This window comes from Callorhinchus milii, unplaced genomic scaffold, assembly GCF_018977255.1.
Source record: "Callorhinchus milii isolate IMCB2004 unplaced genomic scaffold, IMCB_Cmil_1.0 Scaffold5, whole genome shotgun sequence".
Classification (NCBI taxonomy): Eukaryota; Metazoa; Chordata; class Chondrichthyes; order Chimaeriformes; family Callorhinchidae; genus Callorhinchus; species Callorhinchus milii.
The window spans coordinates 34,051,647-34,074,304 of record NW_024704746.1 but is presented as its reverse complement, the minus strand read 5'-3'; the positions used below and the strand labels follow the sequence as shown (position 1 = coordinate 34,074,304).

At 40.7% G+C, this 22,658-nt stretch overlaps 1 protein-coding gene across 4 annotated transcripts; it reads left to right on the top strand.

Annotated features, from left to right (window-relative positions):
• Positions 1-19,470, top strand: xpot (exportin, tRNA (nuclear export receptor for tRNAs)). Of its 4 annotated transcripts, none has more exons than XM_042335508.1 (25): positions 1-24; positions 1,773-1,895; positions 3,023-3,105; positions 3,396-3,452; positions 4,305-4,374; positions 4,944-5,171; positions 5,557-5,741; positions 7,421-7,589; positions 8,134-8,370; positions 9,359-9,397; positions 9,490-9,552; positions 10,391-10,515; positions 11,113-11,257; positions 12,270-12,389; positions 12,812-12,906; positions 13,341-13,410; positions 13,706-13,944; positions 14,737-15,022; positions 16,001-16,190; positions 16,455-16,571; positions 16,661-16,776; positions 17,409-17,456; positions 17,588-17,659; positions 18,227-18,283; positions 18,917-19,470. In XM_042335508.1, exons 2-25 carry the CDS (start codon positions 1,836-1,838, stop codon positions 18,941-18,943), a joined length of 2,898 nt encoding a protein of 965 aa, XP_042191442.1. In that variant the 5' UTR covers positions 1-24; positions 1,773-1,835; the 3' UTR covers positions 18,944-19,470. The 4 variants fall into 4 exon arrangements, with proteins under 4 accessions (XP_042191442.1, XP_007893475.1, XP_007893474.1 ...); XM_007895284.2 differs by lacking the exon at positions 1-24 and adding an exon at positions 616-924 and having other exon boundaries at positions 4,944-5,162; XM_007895283.2 differs by lacking the exon at positions 1-24 and adding an exon at positions 616-924.
• Positions 19,471-22,658: the final 3,188 nt, after the last annotated feature.

Below are 22,658 nucleotides of genomic sequence, written 5' to 3'. Positions count from 1 at the left end.
GCTGGGTAAACAGAGGGATGTGGAGTAAGTAAACTTGCCAAACGTTTCGCCCTGCCGGGAAGCGAACCCAGGTCCTTTTGCTTGCGAGGCTAAGCTACAGGACTCCGCAATCTACGCACGTTGAGCTCACGTCTCACCCAAGCAACGCATCAGTCTCCCAGTATTGCACTGGTGTATCATGTATCAGCCTAAGTTGACAATCTTATGACTGTCAGATTTGTTTTCTAGCACTTGTTAATCATGTTACACTGCAAGTCCCTACAATTACACAACCGTTACATCTAACAGCATTTTCACAAAGCGCTTTGAGACATTGATAATGTAGGTGCTGCTATATTGTCCCTCATAACATCCAGGCTACTGAGCCGGAGGGGGGGGGGGAGAACCCGCTTCCCTCCCCCCTTCTCCTCCTCCCCCCCCGGGGGTGAGGGCTACACCAGCGCCGGCTAATCTTACTACGCAAACTCCCTGCTTGTCAGCTCCACAATTCCTCCCTGCATAGGCTACAGATCACCCAGAACTCTGCAGCCCGTGTCATCTCTCGCACCAGACTCCGCGAACCTATCACCCCCCCCCCATCCTCGTCTGACCTCCTGACCCCCTACCAACCTGCCCACTCCCTCTGCTCAGCGGGTTCTGTAACTGGGGAATGAGGAGGAGTGGTGCTGGGTCACCGAGGGCCAGTCACTGGGGAGTGAGGGCCGGTCATGGGGAGTGAGGGCCAGTCACTGGGGAGTGAGGGACAGTCACTGGGGATTGAGACTGGTCACTGGGGAGTGAGGTTGGGATAAGGATCAGTTCCGGGTTATGACCCGGTGTCACCTCCTCTTCCTCCCGGGGTCGGTTTCCGGTTGAGCAGCGCGCACACACACACGCGCGCTGGCGAGGCGGCCCCGGGCTGTGAGGAGCGCCCGGTGCCGGAAGGTAACGGTGACCTGGCGATCAGCGGCGGGGCAGCTCACAAACATGGCGGCGGCCGGTGTCGCCCTCGTCCCCCGGGGGGTGGGGGGTGAGGAGGAGGAGAAGGGGGGGAGGGAAGCGGCTTCTCCCCCCCCACCCCCCACCCCACCGGCTCAGTACCGAGCGGCCGCGGGGACTCCTGTCTCCCCGCCTGGCGCTGAGGGACGACTGAAGCGCGGGCAATGGTCGGGGCCGAACCCCCGACTCAAAACTCTTTGAGAGAGAAAAATACTAAAATGTCACTGAATAACTAACCGCTCTCCTCCCTCACACAGAGAGTGGGTGAGAGAGTGGGTGGGTGAGTGAGTGAGTGGGGGGGGGCAGAGGCTCTCAGTCTGTTTGTTTACCAGGTGGCTTTATCGATCTGGTTCAATCCTATGTGTTTCTGTTGCTTCCCTCTCCCTCTCCCCCACACACACACACACACACACACACAATATCCAGCCGTTGCATCAGTCAACGCTGCTGTCAGCAGCAGCGTCCTGTCTCAGCAAAAAAATCCACACACACACCCCTCAAAAGTTTTCAGGAGATGCTGAGCCCCACGATTTGCAGTTCGATTGCGCGACTGGGCCGCGAGACCCGCCTCACGACTGCCATCCTAAAAGTCACCGGGTAACGGTTCACGCGCTCGGCAGCGAAGGGCGTCTCGGCGCAGCCAGTTGGCCGCAAGATATTGGCTTTTTCCCACGGGGGCCGTCATTTTCCGGCCGCGAACGTTCGTGTCGGTTTTATTTCTGCTGAGTTGGTCGGTACCGGCGTTTGCAGGTTTTTACGTCTGCTTGCTGTTTTCTTTGTGCTTTAATCGACAGATGCATAGAGTCTCTAAGCGAAAAGAGAGTAAACCTACTGTAAAGAATAGGTAATCGTTAGCAATGGATGAGCAAGCTCTTCTGGGGTTGGACCCAAATGCAGATGCCAACTTCAGGCAGAGGGTGAGTGGAGTCATTGGAATTAAAAATCTGAATGCTTGGAACTGCACTTCAATTCTATAATGTTACATCCATTGTTAAATTCATATGTGAATCTTTATTAATTTGGGCTGAATAAATACAGCCCTGTATTTGACTCCTGGAAAAGCTGCCATGGTATATGGAATATACAACAACCACAACAACTTACATTTATATAGCGGCCTTCACGTGGGCTAGAGTCCTGGAGCGCTTCGTGAATATTGGACGCCATAATTCATGTTACTGTGCATAAAACTGATAGACACTATATTGGTAGCTTTTATAGTGATTTATTTTTCACAGTGGAGGGAAAATTGGCTTATTTGAAATGACTAAAAGCATCTGATAAATGTTATGGTGTGGATAACATTTTGTATATGGCATTTGCAGTGAAACCCACTTCATACTTTACACGGGAGAATTGAGCAGTGCCAATGTTCAATTAAGAGCAGACGAACCTTTGGGTTTGTCTGGACTCTTGTTAGAAAATTATGAAGCATTCTTCTATTAAGGCAGTTTGACCATGAGGTATGTTGGTGTCAGACTGTACCATGGAATAGTATGATACTTGTTTGTAGATCAGATTTTCATAAACTTCCCAAACTTGGCCAAAATCATAGTTAGCGACTGATTCACATCCTTTCCCCCTACAGAGAAATAGGAGAAAACAGGAGACAATCTTAATTTAGTTTGACTAATGTATTTCAAAGCAGGTAGATGTTTATTGGTAGCCATCAAGGAGGAATGCTATGTGCCACAACGAAGCAGAGGATAGGAACAAATACCAGAGAAACATAGTTGAAAAAAAGTAACATGATGGGAGAGCAGCGATCAAGAAATCAAGACTGAATCTGTACCCTCATTCTGTGAAATTCCAGTGTGCTGTACTGTACTGCCCACAAAATATACAGTCAGTTCACTTTACAGTATATCCTGTGAAGCACTTTGAGATGTCTCCAAGACATGATAAGATGCTATATCATATGCGAGGATTATAATTGTTATACCATCATGCTCACTTTAGAAAATAATATGAATTAATAAGTAAGGTGTGTGCAAGTAATTGAAAGACATTATGTAATGTCATTGTTTTTCAACCAATGTTTTAGGCTGTAGCATATTTTGAACAGCTGAAGGTTTCCCAGGATGCGTGGCAGGTGTGTGCAGAGGCTTTGGCACAGGGGATTTACAGGTAGGCAATTTAACAATGATTGCCTGCAACTTTACGGAACAGTAAACAAATATATAAGGAGCTGATAAAAAAGGGAATGAAAGATAAACAAGGAAAATGGGTTAAGAGGAGGTAAAGGGGCATACCAGAATGTTTGGAGAAGACAAATCTATTTAAAAGTCACAAAGTTGACATGGTGTTTATAAGATTTGTGTGTGATTCAGTAATGGAATTTAATAACTAAAGATTTACTAGAAACCGTAACACTAGTAAGAAAATGACAAAGTGTTGATTATTTTTCTTGTTCACAGTGATGATCATGTCAAGTTCTTCTGTTTTCAAGTACTGGAACATCAAATTAAATTCAGGTAAAAACATGTACATCAGATTACAGCATGGGATTGTTAACCCTCCAAAATTGTGTTTAATTCTCCTTCGCATTCAATGATGTAGAAATAGCTGCTAGCCCCATGTCTGTGTCATGGGTGCCACTTCTGGCACTGGTCAGCCAGCTTCTGATGCATATATCAGCCACAGCTGCTCATGAGCAGTATTTCAGAGATAGATATTGGAGCTGATTATAGTAATGATTCAATTATAAATCTAATCAGACTGATCTGATCACATCCGATGCTCCTTTTGAAACAGTTTTATGCCCCAAAACAAATATGGCATTTTGAAAGTACTATACGGTGGCTCAAACTGGGCAATAAGCATGGTATTTTACCAGAAATCTTGCCAATATCTCTCTATTCACTATGCAAAACAAAATAAGACATTACCTCAATTATTTTAACTTGTTTAAAATGATATGAGTAAAGTCATATCTTCAAACCTAGCATTTCTCTCAATCAACACAGAAGTATAAATTATGAATTGGGTGCAATCTCCTAAAACTGACTTGTGTGGTTCATCATGATCCATGTTTGCCAATGTATGGTTTTGGGTGTCCGGGTAGGAGTTGCTTACCGTTTATAGTTTCTTTGTTTTCTCCTACACCTCTTGCTGTTGTGCATTGAATTAATAGATATCTTGCAGAGTTAGCAGTGTAGATGAGTGAGGAGATGATTGCTAGGAGATGTGCAAGAGCAGTTTTTGACTTGCCTTACTTTTTTCCCTTAAATAATTTTTAATTTGAAAATTGTGAGGTATATCAGTGCTGATTGTTCAGAAACAGAGTCTACAAACACAGATTGTGAAGTTGCTCTTTTGTGTTGCAGGTATTCTGTTCTGACAGGAGCACAACAACAAATGATTAGGCAAACTATAATGACCTGGCTTCACGCTCAGGTGAGTACCCTGATTCTCTGTTTTAAAACAAATGAAGGTATTTTAATGTTTAATGTTCAAATGCAAAAATTTTAATAAAGATCTTGCAAAGAAATTTTTAACCATTTAGTTTATTGCATTAAAGGCAGTGGTTCCCTGCTCATCTTGATTGTGGTCTTCACCACGTTGACACTGAAATTCTGGGTCTAAACTTTCCTAGCTTTCTTTTATCAATTCAGCGTATTTTGGACAGTTCTTAAATTGCCATAATTTTATAGATGGTTTTCTTTGGGTTCTTTTATGAACTACAGAAAAATGGTTTGAAATTGATTACACTTCTCCATCCCAGATCTCAGACTTAGTTGGAGTTGGCCTAGAGAAGTTTCAAATCACTTTCAAATAACTTACTGTAGCAAGGTATTTCAATTAGCATTGTGATTCAAAACTGATCAAATGTGAATTTGACTTGCATGAAGAGGTATTTCTGTATTCTAACTGTTCAAATGTGTGCAGGCAGGCCTTCAACTTGATAGTTGTATGCCTTTATTTCAAACTATCCTTTTAAATATTTCTATCCATATCCTGAATAGATGGTGAGTCCAGGCCCAGAGAAGACTTTTATTCGCAACAAAGCTGCTCAAGTTTTCGCTATCCTTTTCATAACGGAGTATCTTACTAAATGGCCCAAGTTCTTCTTTGATATTCTATCAGTAGTTGGCCTTAATCCTCGAGGAGTCGATCTCTATCTACGAGTTCTTATGGCCATCGATGCAGAAGTAGTAGATCGCGACATTGTTCATACAGCAGAGGTAAACGTGGTGAGCATGAATTGATCTCAAACCAAGGGGTATAATCTTTAGTAGCGTAGAATACTTTGTCACTAAAATATATACAATGGTTAGAACTTGCAGTTTCAGAAACTGTACTGACTTGTTCACTGCAGACAGTGGCTAAATTATTTGCAGCCTAAATTCACTTCACAGCTCATTCTAATAGCCAACTTGAATCATTCACGAGCTTCACTTTCAAAACTAATGCAAAAAACAGGCTGAACCTTTAAGATTAATTAACCTGTTTTATTTATGAGCTTATTGTTGCAATGGCGATTTGAATCGGTATTTAAAACATTTGATCTCGTGGCAGTTCATTGCTGAATATTACACTTTGTACAATGATATTTTGTTCTGTTTTCTGTAATTGTAGGAGAGTAGGCGAAATACCTTAATAAAGGACACAATGAGAGAACAATGTATACCTGATTTGGTGGAATCTTGGTACCACATCCTGCAGACCTATCAACAAACAAACTCTGAACTAACGTGCCAGTGCCTTGAGGTTGTAGGAGCTTTTGTCTCCTGGATTGATTTGAATCTGATTGCAAATGACAGGTATGCACTTGTGTGCTAACACATTATTTTCTAAATTGCGTTCTTGCAAACGTAATGTATATTAAAATGTGCTCCTGTTTATACAAAAGGAGTCTTCAAAGGCGAAGCCTTGGGCAAGTTTCCTTACTCCACACCTGATAATAATCCCTCAGGAAAAAAAAAAAAAAAATTGGTCATTTCAATTAACGGCTATTTGTGGGATACTGCTGTGTGCAATTGGCTGCCATGTTTCGCCCACAAATATACAGTCAATTCACTTTACAGTATATCCTGTGAAGTACTTTGAGACGTCTAGAGGACATGAAAAGCGTTTTATCAAATGCAAGAATTATTACTATTATTTATTTAAAAATTCTACCTTCATTTCATACTATTTATATTTGATGGTCAATTGTAATCGGGTTGATGCTGTGTTAAGCGGTTGAAAGATATGTCAGATGTGTATGTTTGTGTGCTGGTTCTGCCCTTTTAGGAACAAAACCTTCTAAGTTTATGTTGCTAATGGGTTGGTCTCTTTTCTATATTAACTTGAGTTTGGGCTTGTTGGTTGCTAAATAAGTGAGCAGGTTTCACTCCCAAATTCTGCGTTGCTGAATCATGGCTGTCTTCTTTCCATGGTGTCTTTCCAACACAGAATTTAATTTACATTTGTTTAGCGCCTTTCATGTCGGGAAGACATCTCAGGATCTTTACACTAGGCTGAGGGAGGTGTTTGAGCTGAATTAGTGGGGAGGGAAAAGTTGACCAAAAGCACAGTCAAAAGAGCTAAGTCGAGGAAGGCTTTGAAAATGGGGAGGGAGGGAGCGAGTCAGAGGGACTCTGAGATGGAGTTCCCGAGAGTGTCAGTATAATGGCTGAAATCTCGCCCTGCAACTCTGTTCATTGTTTTTTAATCTCCATCTGGATTAGCTGAAGGACACTAGAGGAAATTTTGAGGAGAGCGGGATCATTTATTGTACGGGTGGAGTTTGTTTCATTTAAACAAATATCTTCAAACTGTATTGAATTTCAGCCACTCCCCAAGCAATGGGTAATGGATTTAGGGGAGGGAGGTGACAAACTCAACTCAGTCCCAACTATAAACATTTCCTGTATTACAAACAGGAGGTTTTCAAAGCTGGCAGGTTAAAAAAACACACACACACACACACCAGCATCAGAACTGAAACTTGACATCCGGTTTGATGACAAATGAGGGCTAAATAAGGTAGCAGACATCGTGTGTGTGCGCAACGCTGTTTCATGCAGAAAGGGAGTTTAACTTGCTTGTCGCAGAGTCAAATAAATCCTTTCAGGGTGGGAGTGAGTCAGAGGACTTCGAGATGGAGTTGCGAACAGCAGAAGGAACTAAATGGCCTCATTCTGTGCTTAAATTTCTGTGGTTCTATGTTCTCACCATCAGAGCCCTGAGTTTTTTGCAGTTCTGGTTTGATGCAAACCAATAAAGACTTAAAGTTAATATTAATGATGCTGGGTAGTCTAACTAAGTTAATGGTAGTTGCATCACATGACAGAAAGAACAGGTCTAAGTGTTTTGATAAGGTCACAAATCTAATTGAAGAACAGGAAAGATCAGTAACACAGGAAATCTGAACAGCATTGACAAAATAAAGTTTGTTTATTTCACGACAATGCTAGACAAGTCTAGAATTTTTAAGTTTGTAATGTTTCTTTTCTAGGTTTGTAAATATGCTGCTCAGTCATATGTCAGTGGAAGTCCTCCGTGAGGAAGCTTGTGATTGTCTATTTGAAATCGTAAACAAAGGCATGGATCCTGTGGATAAGACAAAACTTGTAGAATCCCTTTGTCAGGTGTTACTGGCTTCTGGCTTCTTCAACACTGAGCAGGTAACTGCTCCACAGCTTCTACATCAATAATTTATTTATCTTTGTAACTTGAATGGGCTCACTCTAGGATTAAATTATAAATAGCCAGATTCTCATTCGATTTTGATTTGTAAGAGCAGGGAACACATGAAGTTGAATTTCTTTACTTTAAGATGCGTCATTGGATCAAGTGAAATGCTTGCTCTGGTATTATCAGCACTAATATTTTCAGCTCTCTTGTAACAACTATATGTGTTGGATTGGCGAGAGGAATACTGATCAAGGAGAGTCTGCTGTGTAGATCAAGAATATCTTGCTTTGTGGTTTGAAATGTTCAGGATCTTGATCTCAGGCTACAAAAGACTTCTTGCAAATAATAGAGTAAGAGCTGCTGTTAATGTGGTGCTTTCAGCTTTGAATGGACTGCATGTTTGTCCTGCAAATTGAGCTGATGCAGTTTTTTGGGAAAGCATTCAGTCTGCGGATTTTGTAACAAATTTGTTTTCCCTAGGAAATAAATGACATTAATAGCATCCTTTTGTAAATGATTTTTTTTTACACACAGGAAGAAGATGTTGATTTTCTGGCTAGGTTTTCCAAACTGGTGAATGGGATGGGCCAGTCTTTGATAGCCAGTTGGAATAAATTGGTGAAAGCAGGGGATGTAAAGAACAGCCAGGTGACACTTCTCGCTGTGGAAGCTAAAGTGCCTCTCATGCTTAAACTGCTTATGCATGAAGATGATGATATCTCCTCCAATATAATTGGTTTATGCTATGACTATCTTCATACACTCAAACAAGTAAGTCTACAATATTTGAAGGATGGATTCACAGTAATTTGTTTTTGTGACAGAATAAAAGTACCTGCTATTTGTGGCCAGTTACACAATAGTTTTACTTTGGCAGTTGTACTGCTCATGTTTTCCCTATCAGCGTCCTCATTATATGAAAAGCAGATAAGTAGACTTCTCAACATTGATCTGACTGTATTTTCTTGGGTCAGCTGGATGTCTTGACACATGCGGAAACGCATCACCATGCTTAAGAGTATCCAAACCAAACTACGAGTTCCATGCATTCCATTTATATATAATTCCCAATAGATTTATTGGAACAGAATACATACTCTATCCCTGAAGGGATGCATGCTGCTTACGTAATTCCAGACAGTATTAGGCCAAGATTGGCAAGATCCAAGGCTTGAGTACCCTGATCGTGAGTTGGAGTACTGATGTCTAACCAACTAAAATCTTGTTCCTTGCCATTGAGGGCACCCCCTGGCAAGCTATACTGCCGTTTGTCCCGTTGGGGCTAAATTACCCTCTTGCAGAGTTAATCGTAGCTGAGTGGAAAGAATCCCTTCCCCAAGAACTGCCGTTTCAAGTCCTGACAATGAGTCAGGCTGGCTGAACTGTCAAGTAACTCAATGGAAGTAATTGAACATTTCAGAGAATAAATGTGTTCACTATCTAGAATTTTGTAGTACTTGTATCCAATGAGTCGACCGATTCTTAATAAAAGTTTTCCCTTACAGTTAACATGAAGTGGGTACTATTGTATGACACCAATACAAATATACAACTTTGTTTGTAATTGGTATGAACATTAGTACCTGTTTTTAGGTACAATATTTAAACTAAATTCTACTAGTATTATCGTAAGTTTGCAACACCTTGAATCACTTTGAGTAGTTTGTTTCAATAATGTAGACCGAATAAAGAAAGTGAACAAATACTAATGCATCATGCATGAATTGATTTTAAAAATATTGTGTTTTTCTCTTTTAAGCTTCCTGCCTTGACAGAACAACAGAAGAGCAATGTTGAGGTAAACTGCATGTGCTTGTATTAAATAAAGGCATTTTATTCCATGTACAGTTTTGAATTATTTGCATAAGTTAATCAATGTTTTGTGACTAGGCAATTATGCTTGCGGTTATAAAGAAGCTGACTTACGATGAAGAATATAATTTTGAAAATGAGGTAAGAAAGCTACGTTTCCTAAAACTCGTGTACACGTTGGGTCACTCAATGTTTTGGTAAAGGAAGTTAAAAAGGGTAGAATTTATATTGAATACAAGTGTAAAGCCTTCTAAAATTCAAAAACGGGCAGTACAATAGCGAGCAACTGAAATTCAGTCAGAAGCCAGTGATGCAATGGGGAACATGATAGTAATGGTAATAATAATAATCCTTGCATTTGATATGGCACTTTATCACATTTTCAAAACATGTCAAAGTGCTTCACAGGATTTACTTTGAAGTGTAGTCACTCTACCTGTAGGTAAATGTAATGGGAATTTTAAATTACGAATGACTTCCTCAATTACACTATCTACATGTTGGAAGAGATTTTCTGTATTTTCAAAGACATGGAAGAACGATTTGTTTGTGCACCAAAATATTGTCTATAGGAAGTTCCTGATAAGAGGAAATTGGCACAATAGTTGAAGGAAATTGGAGTAGTAGGTGTTTTTTTAATTGCTCTTGCGCATTTATTATAAATTGGTTCCAGAGGTCTGAGATGCAGGCTTGCCTACTCATCCTTTAGCTGGGGAATGACATGTGCTCCTAGAATATTTAGAGTTAGGCAGAAAATCAAATGTGACCGAACATTTTGCTTAGTACTTCCCATTCTCTGCTTCTTTTTAATGAAGTTGTTTTACTAGTGCAGCCTGTTTTGCATTGCTGATTTGACTAAAAAATAATGTGGAAATAGTTTTTGAATTAAAATTGAAATGTGCTTTGTTTTTTTTTAAAGTAGATCTTCAGTGTGGCACGTAGCACTGTTACTCATTTAAATTTTGTAAATATGTTCCAGGGTGAAGATGAAGCCATGTTCCTTGAATATAGAAAACAGTTAAAGTTGTTGTTGGATAGATTGGCTCAAGTTTCACCCGAGTTGCTTTTAGCTGCTGTCCGAAGGGTTTTCAACACTACACTGCAGTAAGTGTTCCCAATACAAGCAATAATCATTTAAAAAGTCTGATCAGTATGCACACTTGTAATTTTTGAAAGTTTTCATAAACTGACTGTTTACATTCAGGAGTTTGCTTGCAGTATTGCTCACAAGTTGTTGAAGCTTCTCTCTTCAATTAGGTTGAAGTTTTAATTGCATTACATTGCATAAGTAACTTGCTCAAAAATAATAGGTTTGTAGCCTTTGTATCGGTCAGCCGGGTGTCTTGACATATGCAGAAATATGTCACCATGTTCAAGAGTATCTAAATCAGACTGTGTTCCAAATATGCATGCTACCTAATCATGGAAATTTTCACTATGTCCGGAATGGAATGCGCACTCTCCCTGGAGAGATGTACCCTGCTTACCAATGCGAAAGAGTACTAGGCGCAGATTAGCAAGAGCCAAAACGTTGGAATCTCAGAGTGTGTGTTAGGATACTGTTGGAGTTGAACCATATAAAACCACGAAGCTTGCCATTGAGAGCACTGTCATGCAAGTGGCCCGCTGCTTGTCCCGCGAGGACCACCCTAGCTTTTTCATCTTTTGTGTTTAATTTAACAGGAATTTTCCCTCCCACAGGAACTGGCAGAATGTTTCGTTCATGGAAGTGGAAGTGGCTCTCAGGTTGCTGTTCATGCTGGGAGAGGCTATCCCAGCTTCCCACGGGGCACACTTTTCTGGAGATACTGCAAAAGCCAGCGTCTTGCAGGAGATGATGCAAATAGTTGAGTATTTTGTATAAAAATACAGTTTTTCACTTCATTTTAATCTTTGTAAATACCAAATAATAATAATAATCCTTGCATTTGATATAGCACCTTATCACGTCTTCAAGACTTCTCACAGCACTTCACAGAATATACTGTAAAGTGAAATGACTGTATTTTTTAGGGTAGCATGAACATTACACCTGTTGAAGATATTTTTGTCATCAAACTTATTTTAATTATAAAAATGTTTCTCTTTTGAAGATCAGGACTGTGCTAGGCTATGGTTTGGTTCAACAAATGTCTGGTATCCTCCAGTACCTGTACAAGTGACTATTGTTTAAATAATAATTTGCATTTGCATAACCCGTTTCACATAGGAGAACATCTCAAAGCTCTTCAGAAAGTCTGAATGTAAGGATTATCATTATAATTGATTTCAGTATAAAACGGGCGTTACAGATTTGAAATGGTATTTACTAACAACTTAAATAAGATGTGAAACAACTAACAAAAACTATAATAATTGTATTCGGATCAGCCTTCAACTATATTCTCAGATTGTAGAGTATCTGCTTTCTAATCATGTGTTCAAGCTTGATGTTTCAGCATTGCGGATCATTCACTCACCATCTTGTTGGATGGAGTTTATGCCAAAATCTGGCAAGGCCACTAGATGGCATGCATTCATTACAATGGCTCATTTTAGGATACATTGACATCTTTGGCGTATTCCAGCTGAAAAATGGATGCGTCTAGCAATTGGGAGTGGTATTTTGGAAAGCTTAATTTCTTTCCCTATTTTTCCCAATTATTTCTCCCTCCAGTAAATATTCTGTCCAATTATTTGCCCTTCTCGTGGCTCTAATGGGAAGGAAACATAATTCAAAATACAGTTGTAAAGGTTGTGCTTTAAATGTTTGAATACTTCCAATGATTAGGTATATTTTTAGTAGCATGCAGACATTTTAAAATAAAGTTAATAATGATTGTGGTTGGAATTTTAAATGGTAATTTCTGTCTCTACAGTTGGTGACATCTGGCGTTAGTCAATACCAGCATACATCAGTCGCATTGGAGTTTTTTGAGACAGTGGTTCGTTATGAGAAGTTCTTTTCAGTAGAGCCACAGCACATTCCTACCGTTCTGGTGAGTTGGTTATAGGTACCAAAGGGCATCATCAAAAAAATAATTGCTATCTATTACGTTCAGCTAAAGGGCAAGAAATGCAATTAAAATGGGTGTTCCACAGTATAACCTACTGTTTCCATAGCTGTTGCATAGCTGACCCACAGTGTCAGATTGCTGCCTGTGTGCTTGCAAGCTCCTTGTTTCTTGTAGATTTTCTTTGAGCTCAGAACTGATTCCTGCATAAATTTCCTGCAACATGAAAATCCAAATGTTTAATATTTTCAAAAAGTTAGTTTTTGAGCATCTGGAAACCTAAATGAAAGTGAACTTGATGATGAACACTGCCAAAATATTATATTTGTTTGAATGATTGTTCTAGCTTTATTTTGACTCAGCGGTTTGACATAGGGCTTGAGCTTTTATTATTATCTTCACTACAGATGGCATTTCTAGATCACAGAGGCTTGCGAAACAACAGTCCAAAAGTACGTAGTAGGACAGCATATCTCTTCTCCAGATTCATTAAATCTCTCAGGTAAGTAACTATTGGCTTGCACTTTATGCAACTTTAGAGGATTTCCTGTGACCTATTTTCAATCTATGGCAGCATCCAATAACAAACACTTGTTTCTGATGCAGTACATTTTCAAGGCAGGTTTATCACAGTGAATTAGAATTCCATTTGGGTTGGGGCATATAATCCTACCAAACTGATGAGTTGCAATCTTGGCAGTGTTGATGTGGCAAAGGGCTAATTATAGGGCAGAGATGCTCATCATCATTGTGCATTTCCTGTCCATTTGTTAGTTCTGATCATTGTTCTCAGGGGCTTGAATTGGTGTGTGTCCTAGAAGCAAAAATGTGGGGAAGTAGTATCAAAAAGAGTGATTTTAACTTTTAAGTATGGATTTGTAATGTGTATTTGTGTGAATGGTAAGCTCTAAACTTCTGCCTTAACCTTTTTTTCAGCAAGCATATGAATCCCTACATAGAAGATATTCTGAACAGAATACAAGATCTGCTGGTTCTTTCCCCTTCTGTGAGTGACAGGTTATCTATTCATCGGAAGGAGGTTGAATATTTATTGCAAATTGATTGAAATATGCACTGAATATTTAAAGAAAATGTATTTCTATTAGAAAAGGAGATAAAGGATGTAGGAGTTTAGGATCTGCATTAAGCCGTGGGTAGATGCAGACTGAAGCTCTGAACTCCTCACTTGCAGCAACGAACCCCAAATGATCTGAAAATGAACAATATATTTCTTTGGAATGTGGCTTTAGTCTTAATAAAGTTTGCTATGTACTGTAATAATTTGTGTTGATCTATTTCAGGAGAACGGTTTCCAGACCCTGTTGACAAGTGATGATCAACTGTTTATTTATGAAACAGCAGGAGTACTGATTGTGAATAGCGATTACCCAGCAGAGAGGAAATTAGCTTTAATGAAGAACTTGTTGGCACCACTAATGGAGAAATTTAAAATTCTTTTAGAGAAACTTATTTCAGAACAGGATGAGGAACGACAGACTGCATTGGCAGATTGCTTAAACCATGCTGTGGGCTTTGCAAGGTTGGTATTTCTGACTTTGTTTTGAAAAGCACTTGTGTTCATTCTCATCGTGTCAATTAAAATAGCTATGTGCATTGGCATGTTTGAAGTACTTGGGAGTGTGGAAATTAGTTTAGACTGGAATAATTGTTCACTGATGTTCTGCTGGATACATGGTGTGATACTTCCCACAGTCAAATACTGCTGGCAATTGCTGTCTGCACACACACATGAAGAATGGCTATAGGGCACCCAGAACGATACCCCAGTGATGATGGGTGGGGGGCGAATGCAAAAGAAAAGGATCCTACCAAAATGAATCTTTGTTAAAGTATTCACAGATCAAAGAAACGTAATTGTGTAAACTGATTTTTTTTAATGTAAGATTGTATATAAAGATACATTTTCAGTTTGTTGCTAGGAAGAATGAGTTCTGATAAAGGGTGTCATTGGAAATAACTCACCTTTCTCTTTTTAGATGCCGAATGACATGTTGTGAATTTCAAGCACTTTTAGTTTTTATTGTAAATTTCTAGTATTTGTTTTTTCTTTTCATCTCTGAAGTATAATTAAGATTAAGTTGACATCAGATATTCTAAATAGTGATGTGACCTCAATCTACGACTGTTTGTAGGACACTGCTTTAAAGTATATTCTGTGAAGCACTTTGAGATGTCTCGAAGACGTGTTAAGGCACTATATCAAATGGAAGGATTAAGATCATTTCAGGGTCGCAAAGAAACAACTATTGAAAAAAGCCAAATGAATATCTGCGCATTACAGCTTGTTCATTCAGTGTCCTTTGCCTTCCAGTCGTACCAGTAAGGCCTTCAGTAACAAGCAGACTGTGAAACAATGTAGATGTTCAGAAGTGTATCGGGACTGTCTGCAAACATTCCTACCGGCTCTCAGTTGCCCTTTACAAAAGGAGATGCTACGAAGTGGAGTCCGTACTTTCCTTCATCGAATGATTATTTGCTTAGAAGAAGAAGTTCTTCCATTCATTCCTACTGCTTCAGAACACATGCTTAAGGACTGTGAAGCAAAGGACCTTCAGGAATTTATTCCACTTATCAATCAGATTACAGCAAAGTTTAAGGTACAGCATTAATTGTCTATATTGAAGAAACGGATGTCTTGATTTTACTAGGCAAACACGATTCCAGGAAATGTCTTCTGGTTTGAGACGTTTGATACAATGGTGTCACAGGTGAGCCACAACATGCTTATCACCAGAGGTGATCAAAGACATCTTCACATTATTACATGGACTTTGGGTGAGGTGGTAGAGAGAGAATAAATTATCTGTCCAAGAGAGCAAATTCGAAAGTATTACGTTTACCAAAGCATCATGGAGTTCCTTGTCTTTTTCTTTTATTCCCTCTCCTATAATATATGTTTTGTGTCTGGGCATATACTACCTGTAGTTGAGAAGGTGCCCAGGATTCTCAGTGCAATTCTGAGCCACCAGGTAGACATGTGAGTGTGAAAGGAATAATTTGGTTTCCTTCCTCCTACCCCCAGCCCCAGCCTATCACATGCAGGTGCGCACATGTACACAGTGGAGTAACTAGGATTAATGGCTTGGTGACGTAGGGAATTAAACCAGGGTCTCGATCATTGAATATGTGGTAACACACAGTTAAAATCTATTTTTATATATATATATATAAACATACTTCAGTCAATAAGTCCTGAGTAATCAAAAGTCTGCATTTTCTGAATGTCCTTCAATGACGTGCTGAGACATTACGGTAAAATGATAATCTTTTATCTTCGTTCAACAAAATACAGAGGAGCAAAGTATGAAACTAGGTATTTAAGACACCTCCACGACATAGTGGTTAAGAAAAATTCAAGAGACAAATAAAGAAAGACACTGGCAAAGAAGAAACACAAAAGTAGAATCACATTTTGAAGTAGACACTTGAGCAATGAGTCCATTGAGGTAAATATTAAATTGAATAGATAGGATAATACAGAATATTACTTCAGATTAAACCAAGAAGACAGGACACATTTCCATATATTTGAGATGTGTTTGCAATCCCAAGTTAATTTTGATATTGTTTTACAGATACAGATTTCTCCATTTTTGCAACAAGTATTTATGCCCTTGGTGCGAGCTATATTTGAAGTATTATCACGCCCTGCAGAAGAGAATGACCAAACCGCTGCGCTTGAAAAGCAGATGCTGCGAAGGAGCTATTTTGCTTTTTTGCAGACTGTTGCCGGTAGTGGAATGAGCGAAATCATTGCTAATCAGGGTAAGTCGGGAGATTTTCCTGGTTGGGGTGACTTTCTTAAGGTTGTTAATTGTAAGAATTAATTTGCTATTTTGCCAAATCTCTGACCATAACCAAAGCCATTGTATTCTACATAATTCATGTAGCTGCTTATTTGGAAATTCATTTTGAGATAACGCAATATTCTGTTAGTAATGTAGAAATTAACCATTTTGAATGCTATTATCTATTATCAGAACTTTTTAAGAATTTTTTTAGTTTGATGTGCTTTTTTTCCCATCCTAGGTGTACAGAATGTAGAACATGTCCTGTTTACAGTTATTCAAGGAGCAGTTGAATTTCCTGATCCTATAGCACAAAAAACTTGCTTCATTATACTATCAAAGTTAGTCGAACTTTGGGGTAAGAGAATTATAAATCCCACATGATAAGAACAACAATTTAGTTTGTGTCTAATACCACCTGTGTCACAGAGTTTTTTTTAATTACAGGAGGTAAAGATGGCCTCTTAGGGTTTGAAGACTTCATCTATAAACACATCGTCCCAGCCTGCTTCCTTGCACCACTCAAACCAACCTTTGATTTAGCTGATGCTCAAACTATTTTGGTAAGTATTAGATTTTACTGACTTTGTGAACTTTATCATAATAATAATCCTTGCATTTGATTCAGTGCCTTTCATGGCAGAATGACATCTCAAAGCGCAACACAGGATTTGCTATAAAGTGTAGTAAGTGTGTGTTTTGTAGACAAATGTAATTGTAAAGNTTTTTTTATATCCTTAAAAATACAAGATAATCTCTAATGCAGAGACAAAAAGATTGGATTTGAAATATCCAAGTGAATTTAGGGTTCCACATAATCAAATTATCTGTTGCGTAGTACATTTTAATTATAGTCTTAGCATTCTTCAGAAATATTCCATGTAATGTATTGAATAACAGTGGTGGGGGTTGTGAGAAGTTGACCTTTGCAGGTAGTGATACAACTCTCTTTTGAAAAATATTTTAAAGGATCACAAATACCCAGGAGTTTGTTCTGTGAGTCAATAATTAAATCCTGCAGTTCTAAACTTCGTAACTGCTCGAATTTCATTATTGTGGTTGACGTAATCAGCCCTACAGAGTTGTAAATGATGTATTAAGTTAGACATCATGTAGATTAGAATTGTTTACTGCCTTTGTGAGCTTTGTCAATTCTTTCACAAATAATGTTTGAAATTCATTGATTCCTTAACAGGCTCTATCAGAGTGTGCAATAACATTGAAAACTATTCATCTCAAAAGGGTAACAAACATTCATTCTACTACGTACTTAAATTGTTCATTTAAAAAGTAAATTATTGGAATATCCTTCTTTTTTGCCTTATTTAAAAATTAATGTAGTTGTAATAGTTCTTTGTTCTTTTTTCACTTTAGGGTCCTGAATTCATTCAGTATCTTCAGCAAGAATACCTGTTGTCACTGCAGGTTGCCCCAGAAATAATTCAGGTGAGTAACAGTTAGAGCTTCAAGTCACTTTATCCCTGTCTTTGGAACTCCCTCCCTAAATCCCTCTGCTGTCTCCTTTTTGAACTTGAGATCATTTAGTTTGCAACTTTCTAGAATTTCGAGTGCTGCTGCCAGAATTATTTTTTCTTTGTTTATTATTTAGACTCAGTCCAACATAAGAACCTTTTAGGGCGATAAAGATTCCAATATTTGTCTTCATTATTGAAGCAGATTGTTTTAATGATGACCCCAACAACGTATGCCTTGAAGTGGTAGAGAGCACACTTCTCCTGAAATGTTCCAGTCTGATGAATTTTTGGTTTCTGCTGTGCTTATGTGGAAAAGCGCAAAAGTCTAGGCACTTTATCAAAATGAAGTAATATCAGAAGAGTTACAGCATGTGTAGATTAACAGAGCCCAGGCCTGGTTGCAGGTTTTCTGGTATTGACTGGGGTAATGGGTAGCTGATTTGGTCTAAAGAAAGAGAAATTAAAATCTATCTGTGGGTTTACAGTACTGTTGTATTGAAACATGAAAGATATTTTTCCCTTTTACATTTCTTCATAGGAATTTTGCCAAGCACTTCAACAGCCAGATTCAAAAGTTTTTAAAAATTATCTAAAGGTAAGTTAATGGAAAAGTGCAACTTTTTATAGCCGTGTAAGTTGTTGAATCTTAAATATAAAATGGTTATCTTACTAATGGTATTGTGTAATCCCAGGTCTTTTACTCACAAGACCTGAGTTGTTGTAAGCAAATTCCAAACGAGTGAAAACTGAAGTTTCTCAATAGCTGCTGGCAAAATGTTCTAGTACAAGGTCATAATTCGATTTTTGTACAATAGCTGTCTATTTTTCGAAGCCCTCCTGACGTGAAAGGCACTTGTACCATGTTGTAATTTTACTATGTAAGTAGAACGAATTATAAATTTTGAATGCATCCTGACATGAAGGACCATTGGGTCATTAGAAGTTTTACTGGAATAGGAGTTGGAATTACCATACATCAAGGTAATATTGATATGCCAAATACAACAAAAACTTGCATTTATATAGCACCCTTAATGCAGACTAGCATCCCGGAGCGTTTCATAGGGCTTATGGTGATAGCGGTGGAGATCTTTCATTTAGAAATAGCCAAAACGAATGTTGAATGTGCTGTAATGTGCAAGTTTCTGGATTGGAGGAAAACTAAAGCACAGGACTGAAATCTTCAGACCATTAACAATGCTGATAACAACATCTTTTTGTGTTGCAGGTATTCTTTCAGCGAGCAAAGCCTTGATATTGAATCTGAAAAATACCACGTCTTAACATCTCAAGAATCAATTTCATTTCATTTACCCATATGGCTGAAATTGGTTATTAGTAAGGTTTGAAAACCATGTACATTACCCCAAAATGCTTTCTGTGCTTGTGTAGGTTCCATATCTAGCTCCTCATTTTATTTAAATTACATTAATTGATTTGTTACCAATGACTATATTTTGTCCTATTGGATTGTTTAATGAGGTATCGGTGCTAATGCCTAAACACTGTTAACCTATACAAACACAATCTGAATATGTGCTGTTACGAGTGCAGCAGTGAAATTCCATGCTAGTCTTATTAGTCTTTTTTAAAAAAGAAAATGTATTAAAATGAGAAGAATTCATTGTAAAATATGGAACTTGTTTTTGATAGTGGTTGGCCATCACATTATTTGTAAATTTCTATGGCTTGATGAGCAAACATGTTCTAGAGATATAATGAATTAAAGATGAATTTCAGGCTTGGGCATATAACAAACTCAAAATAAATTTGTCGAATATATTTGTGTGGAAAGTTTATTTTTGAATTGAAAAAAATGTAAATGTTACACCACTTTCTTTTATGAACTCTTCCAAGCAGTTGTTGCACAGCTCTTGCTTTTACTATGGTTTATAGGTAAAGAATTGGTCGATTCATAACATAACGACCAACAAGTAAAGGTTAAAAAATGTACTTAAGTCGAAGGACTGTTGGTTCTACTCAGTGGATGGGGATAATATTCTGAAATGAACCACAACCAATCCTTTTATTCAGAGCATAAATTGTATGTGAAATGCCCAAATCTGCAATGATGCCCTGTGGAATGCTGCACAGACACAGAATGAAGACAATTCTGAGAATGAATGGAATTTTAAGATGTGCTGGAGGCTATGCCTGGGCATCATTCTCACATTGATGAGTTGATAAAATATTTTTAAACGATATTTTCATTTGTGGTATTGGGTAACGTGGGTGGGAGAGGGGACAGGAACTCCTAGCTCTCACTTGAAAAGAGCCTTACTTGAAAATTATCAGGTATGAGAAGAGCTAAGAGTACCTGAAAATGATCGAGTACTCTGGGTTAGAGAGGTTCACAGTGTCTCGAAATGTAGTAGACCTTGTAATGTAGTCAGGACGATGTCCTAAGGCACTCGAAGGTGGAGGGCAGAATGACAACAGGTAACATTGCTTTTCAATTAAATCACTTTTAGAACTGATGTCAGTGGATTAAGGAAATGTCAAACCGGGATAAAGTTAGAGCCTTGAATAATTGTGGGTGCAGCTTTTAAATATCAGCCAGCCTGAAGCACAGAATGATTGTGGTTCGTATCCTATGTAGCCGCAATGAGAAAAAGTTTCACTTTGAGCTGCTGCTCCTTTTCCGAGGCATTTTCTGACTCTAAAAGTGACCCTTTTCCCCCATTGCTAGGCATAGAAATGGCTCGCGTTGGTGGGCAAACTCACCAAGCTTCCATGATAAATTGATAATTTACCGATTGTATTTCTGCTTACACACAAAAAAGATCAACAAATCAGGGGGAGCGCAATGGTTGAGCCATTGCATGAAAGTGAGAAGGACCCACAAGCTTTTTTTCTTCTTTTTTTTGCTTCTGAACTGGTTTCATCATTTGGAATTTGTGATTGTGTGAAGGGGTCTTTGTTCCATCATTTGGGACCTCTTGAATTGGAGCACCCTTCCCAGCCGCTAACTCCTACGCTGTTGGGAGACTATTCCTTTCACTGTTTGGGAGCTGAACTACCTTTATTTTCTATCGGGGCAGGGTTTCCTCGGAATTGTAATCGTAATCCAAACACGAGATAAAACAACTCATTAAAAGGGAGAAAATGTGCAATTTGAGAATAACGTCCAAAACAAGTCACTCCACACTATTCTCAACACCGACAGGGCACCGAATCACACTTTTAATGCAGCAAAGTCCGTGTAGGAAGCAGGACTCATTTTAAAACATGTTTCATGTGTCCCGAGAAAGGACCTGGTTGCAAATTAATAATAATAATAATCCTTGCATTTGATGTAGAGCTTTTCACGGCTTCTGGACGTCTCAAAGCGCTTCACAGAATAGACTGTAAAGTGAAAAATGTTTTGTTTTGTTTCAGATGGGTTTTGGGAAGATGCAAAAGAAAAAACATCACCACTCTTAAAGAGTCTGCAAACCGGTTAAGAGTTGCAAACGTGCGTAGACCGACCCACGCGATCTTCCCTCTGAATGGAATGTGCACTCAACCTGGAGCCTCACACTCTGATTACATCACCCCACAGCCTCCCACCCTAACCCCCCCCCCCCAACACCCCACAGCCTCCCACCCTAACCCCCCCCAACACCCCACAGCCTCCCACCCTAACCCCCCCCCAACACCCCACAGCCTCCCACCCTAACCCCCCCCCCAACACCCCACAGCCTCCCACCCTAACCCCCCCCCACCAACACCCCCACAGCCTCCCACCCTAACCCCCACCCAACACCCCACAGCCTCCCACCCTAACCCCCCCCCCAACACCCCACAGCCTCCCACCCTAACACCCCCCAACACCCCACAGCCTCCCACCCTAACCCCCCCCCCCCAACACCCCACAGCCTCCCACCCTAACCCCCCCCCCAACACCCCACAGCCTCCCACCCTAACCCCCCCCAACACCCCACAGCCTCCCACCCTAACCCCCCCAACACCCCACAGCCTCCCCCTAACCCCCCCCCCACCAAACACCCCACAGTCCCCACCCTAACCCCCCCCCAACACCCCACAGCCTCCCACCCTAACCCCCCCCCCCAACACCCCACAGCCTCCCACCCTAACCCCCCCAACACCCCACAGCCTCCCACCCTAACCCCCCCCAACACCCCACAGCCTCCCACCCTAACCCCCCCCCAACACCCCACAGCCTCCCACCCTAACCCCCCCCCCACCCCCCCCCCCCCCCCCCCCCCCCCCCAACACCCCACAGCCTCCCACCCTAACCCCCCCCCCCAACACACCCACAGCCTCCCACCCTAACCCCCCCCAACACCCACAGCCTCCACCCTAACCCCCCCCAACACCCCACAGCCTCCCACCCTAACCCCCCCCAACACCCCACAGCCTCCCACCCTAACCCCCCCAACACCCCACAGCCTCCCCCCTAACCCCCCCCAACACCCCACAGCCTCCCACCCTAACCCCCCCCCAACACCCCACAGCCTCCCACCTAACCCCCCCCCCAACACCCCACAGCCTCCCACCCTAACCCCCCCCCAACACCCCACAGCCTCCACCCTAACCCCCCCCAACACCCCACAGCCTCCCACCCTAAACCCCCCCCCAACACACCACAGCCTCCCACCCTAACCCCCCCCAACACCCCACAGCCTCCCCCCTAACCCCCCACCCCCCACAGACTCCCACCCTAACCCCCCAACACCCACAGCCTCCCACCCTAACCCCCCCAACACCCACAGCCTCCCACCCTAACCCCCCCAACACCACAGCCTCCCACCCTAACCCCCCCCAACACCCCACAGCCTCCACCCTAACCCCCCCCAACACCCACAGCCTCCCACCCTAACCCCCCCCAACACCCACAGCCTCCCACCCTAACCCCCCCAACACCCCACAGCCTCCCACCCTAACCCCCCCCAACACCCCACAGCCTCCCACCCTAACCCCCCCCCAACACCCCACAGCCTCCCACCCTAACCCCCCCCCAACACCCA

What these genes read in the sequence shown, in the direction of transcription:
- xpot (XM_042335508.1), top strand. Translation starts at nt 1,836, where the DNA reads ATGGATGAGCAAGCTCTTCTGGGGTTGGACCCAAATGCAGATGCCAAC. An exon ending in TGACCTGGCTTCACGCTCAG is followed by an intron (nt 4,375 to 4,943) that starts GTGAGTACCCTG and finishes TATCCTGAATAG; the next exon opens with ATGGTGAGTCCAGGCCCAGA. An exon ending in AGCACATTCCTACCGTTCTG is followed by an intron (nt 12,390 to 12,811) that starts GTGAGTTGGTTA and finishes TCTTCACTACAG; the next exon opens with ATGGCATTTCTAGATCACAG.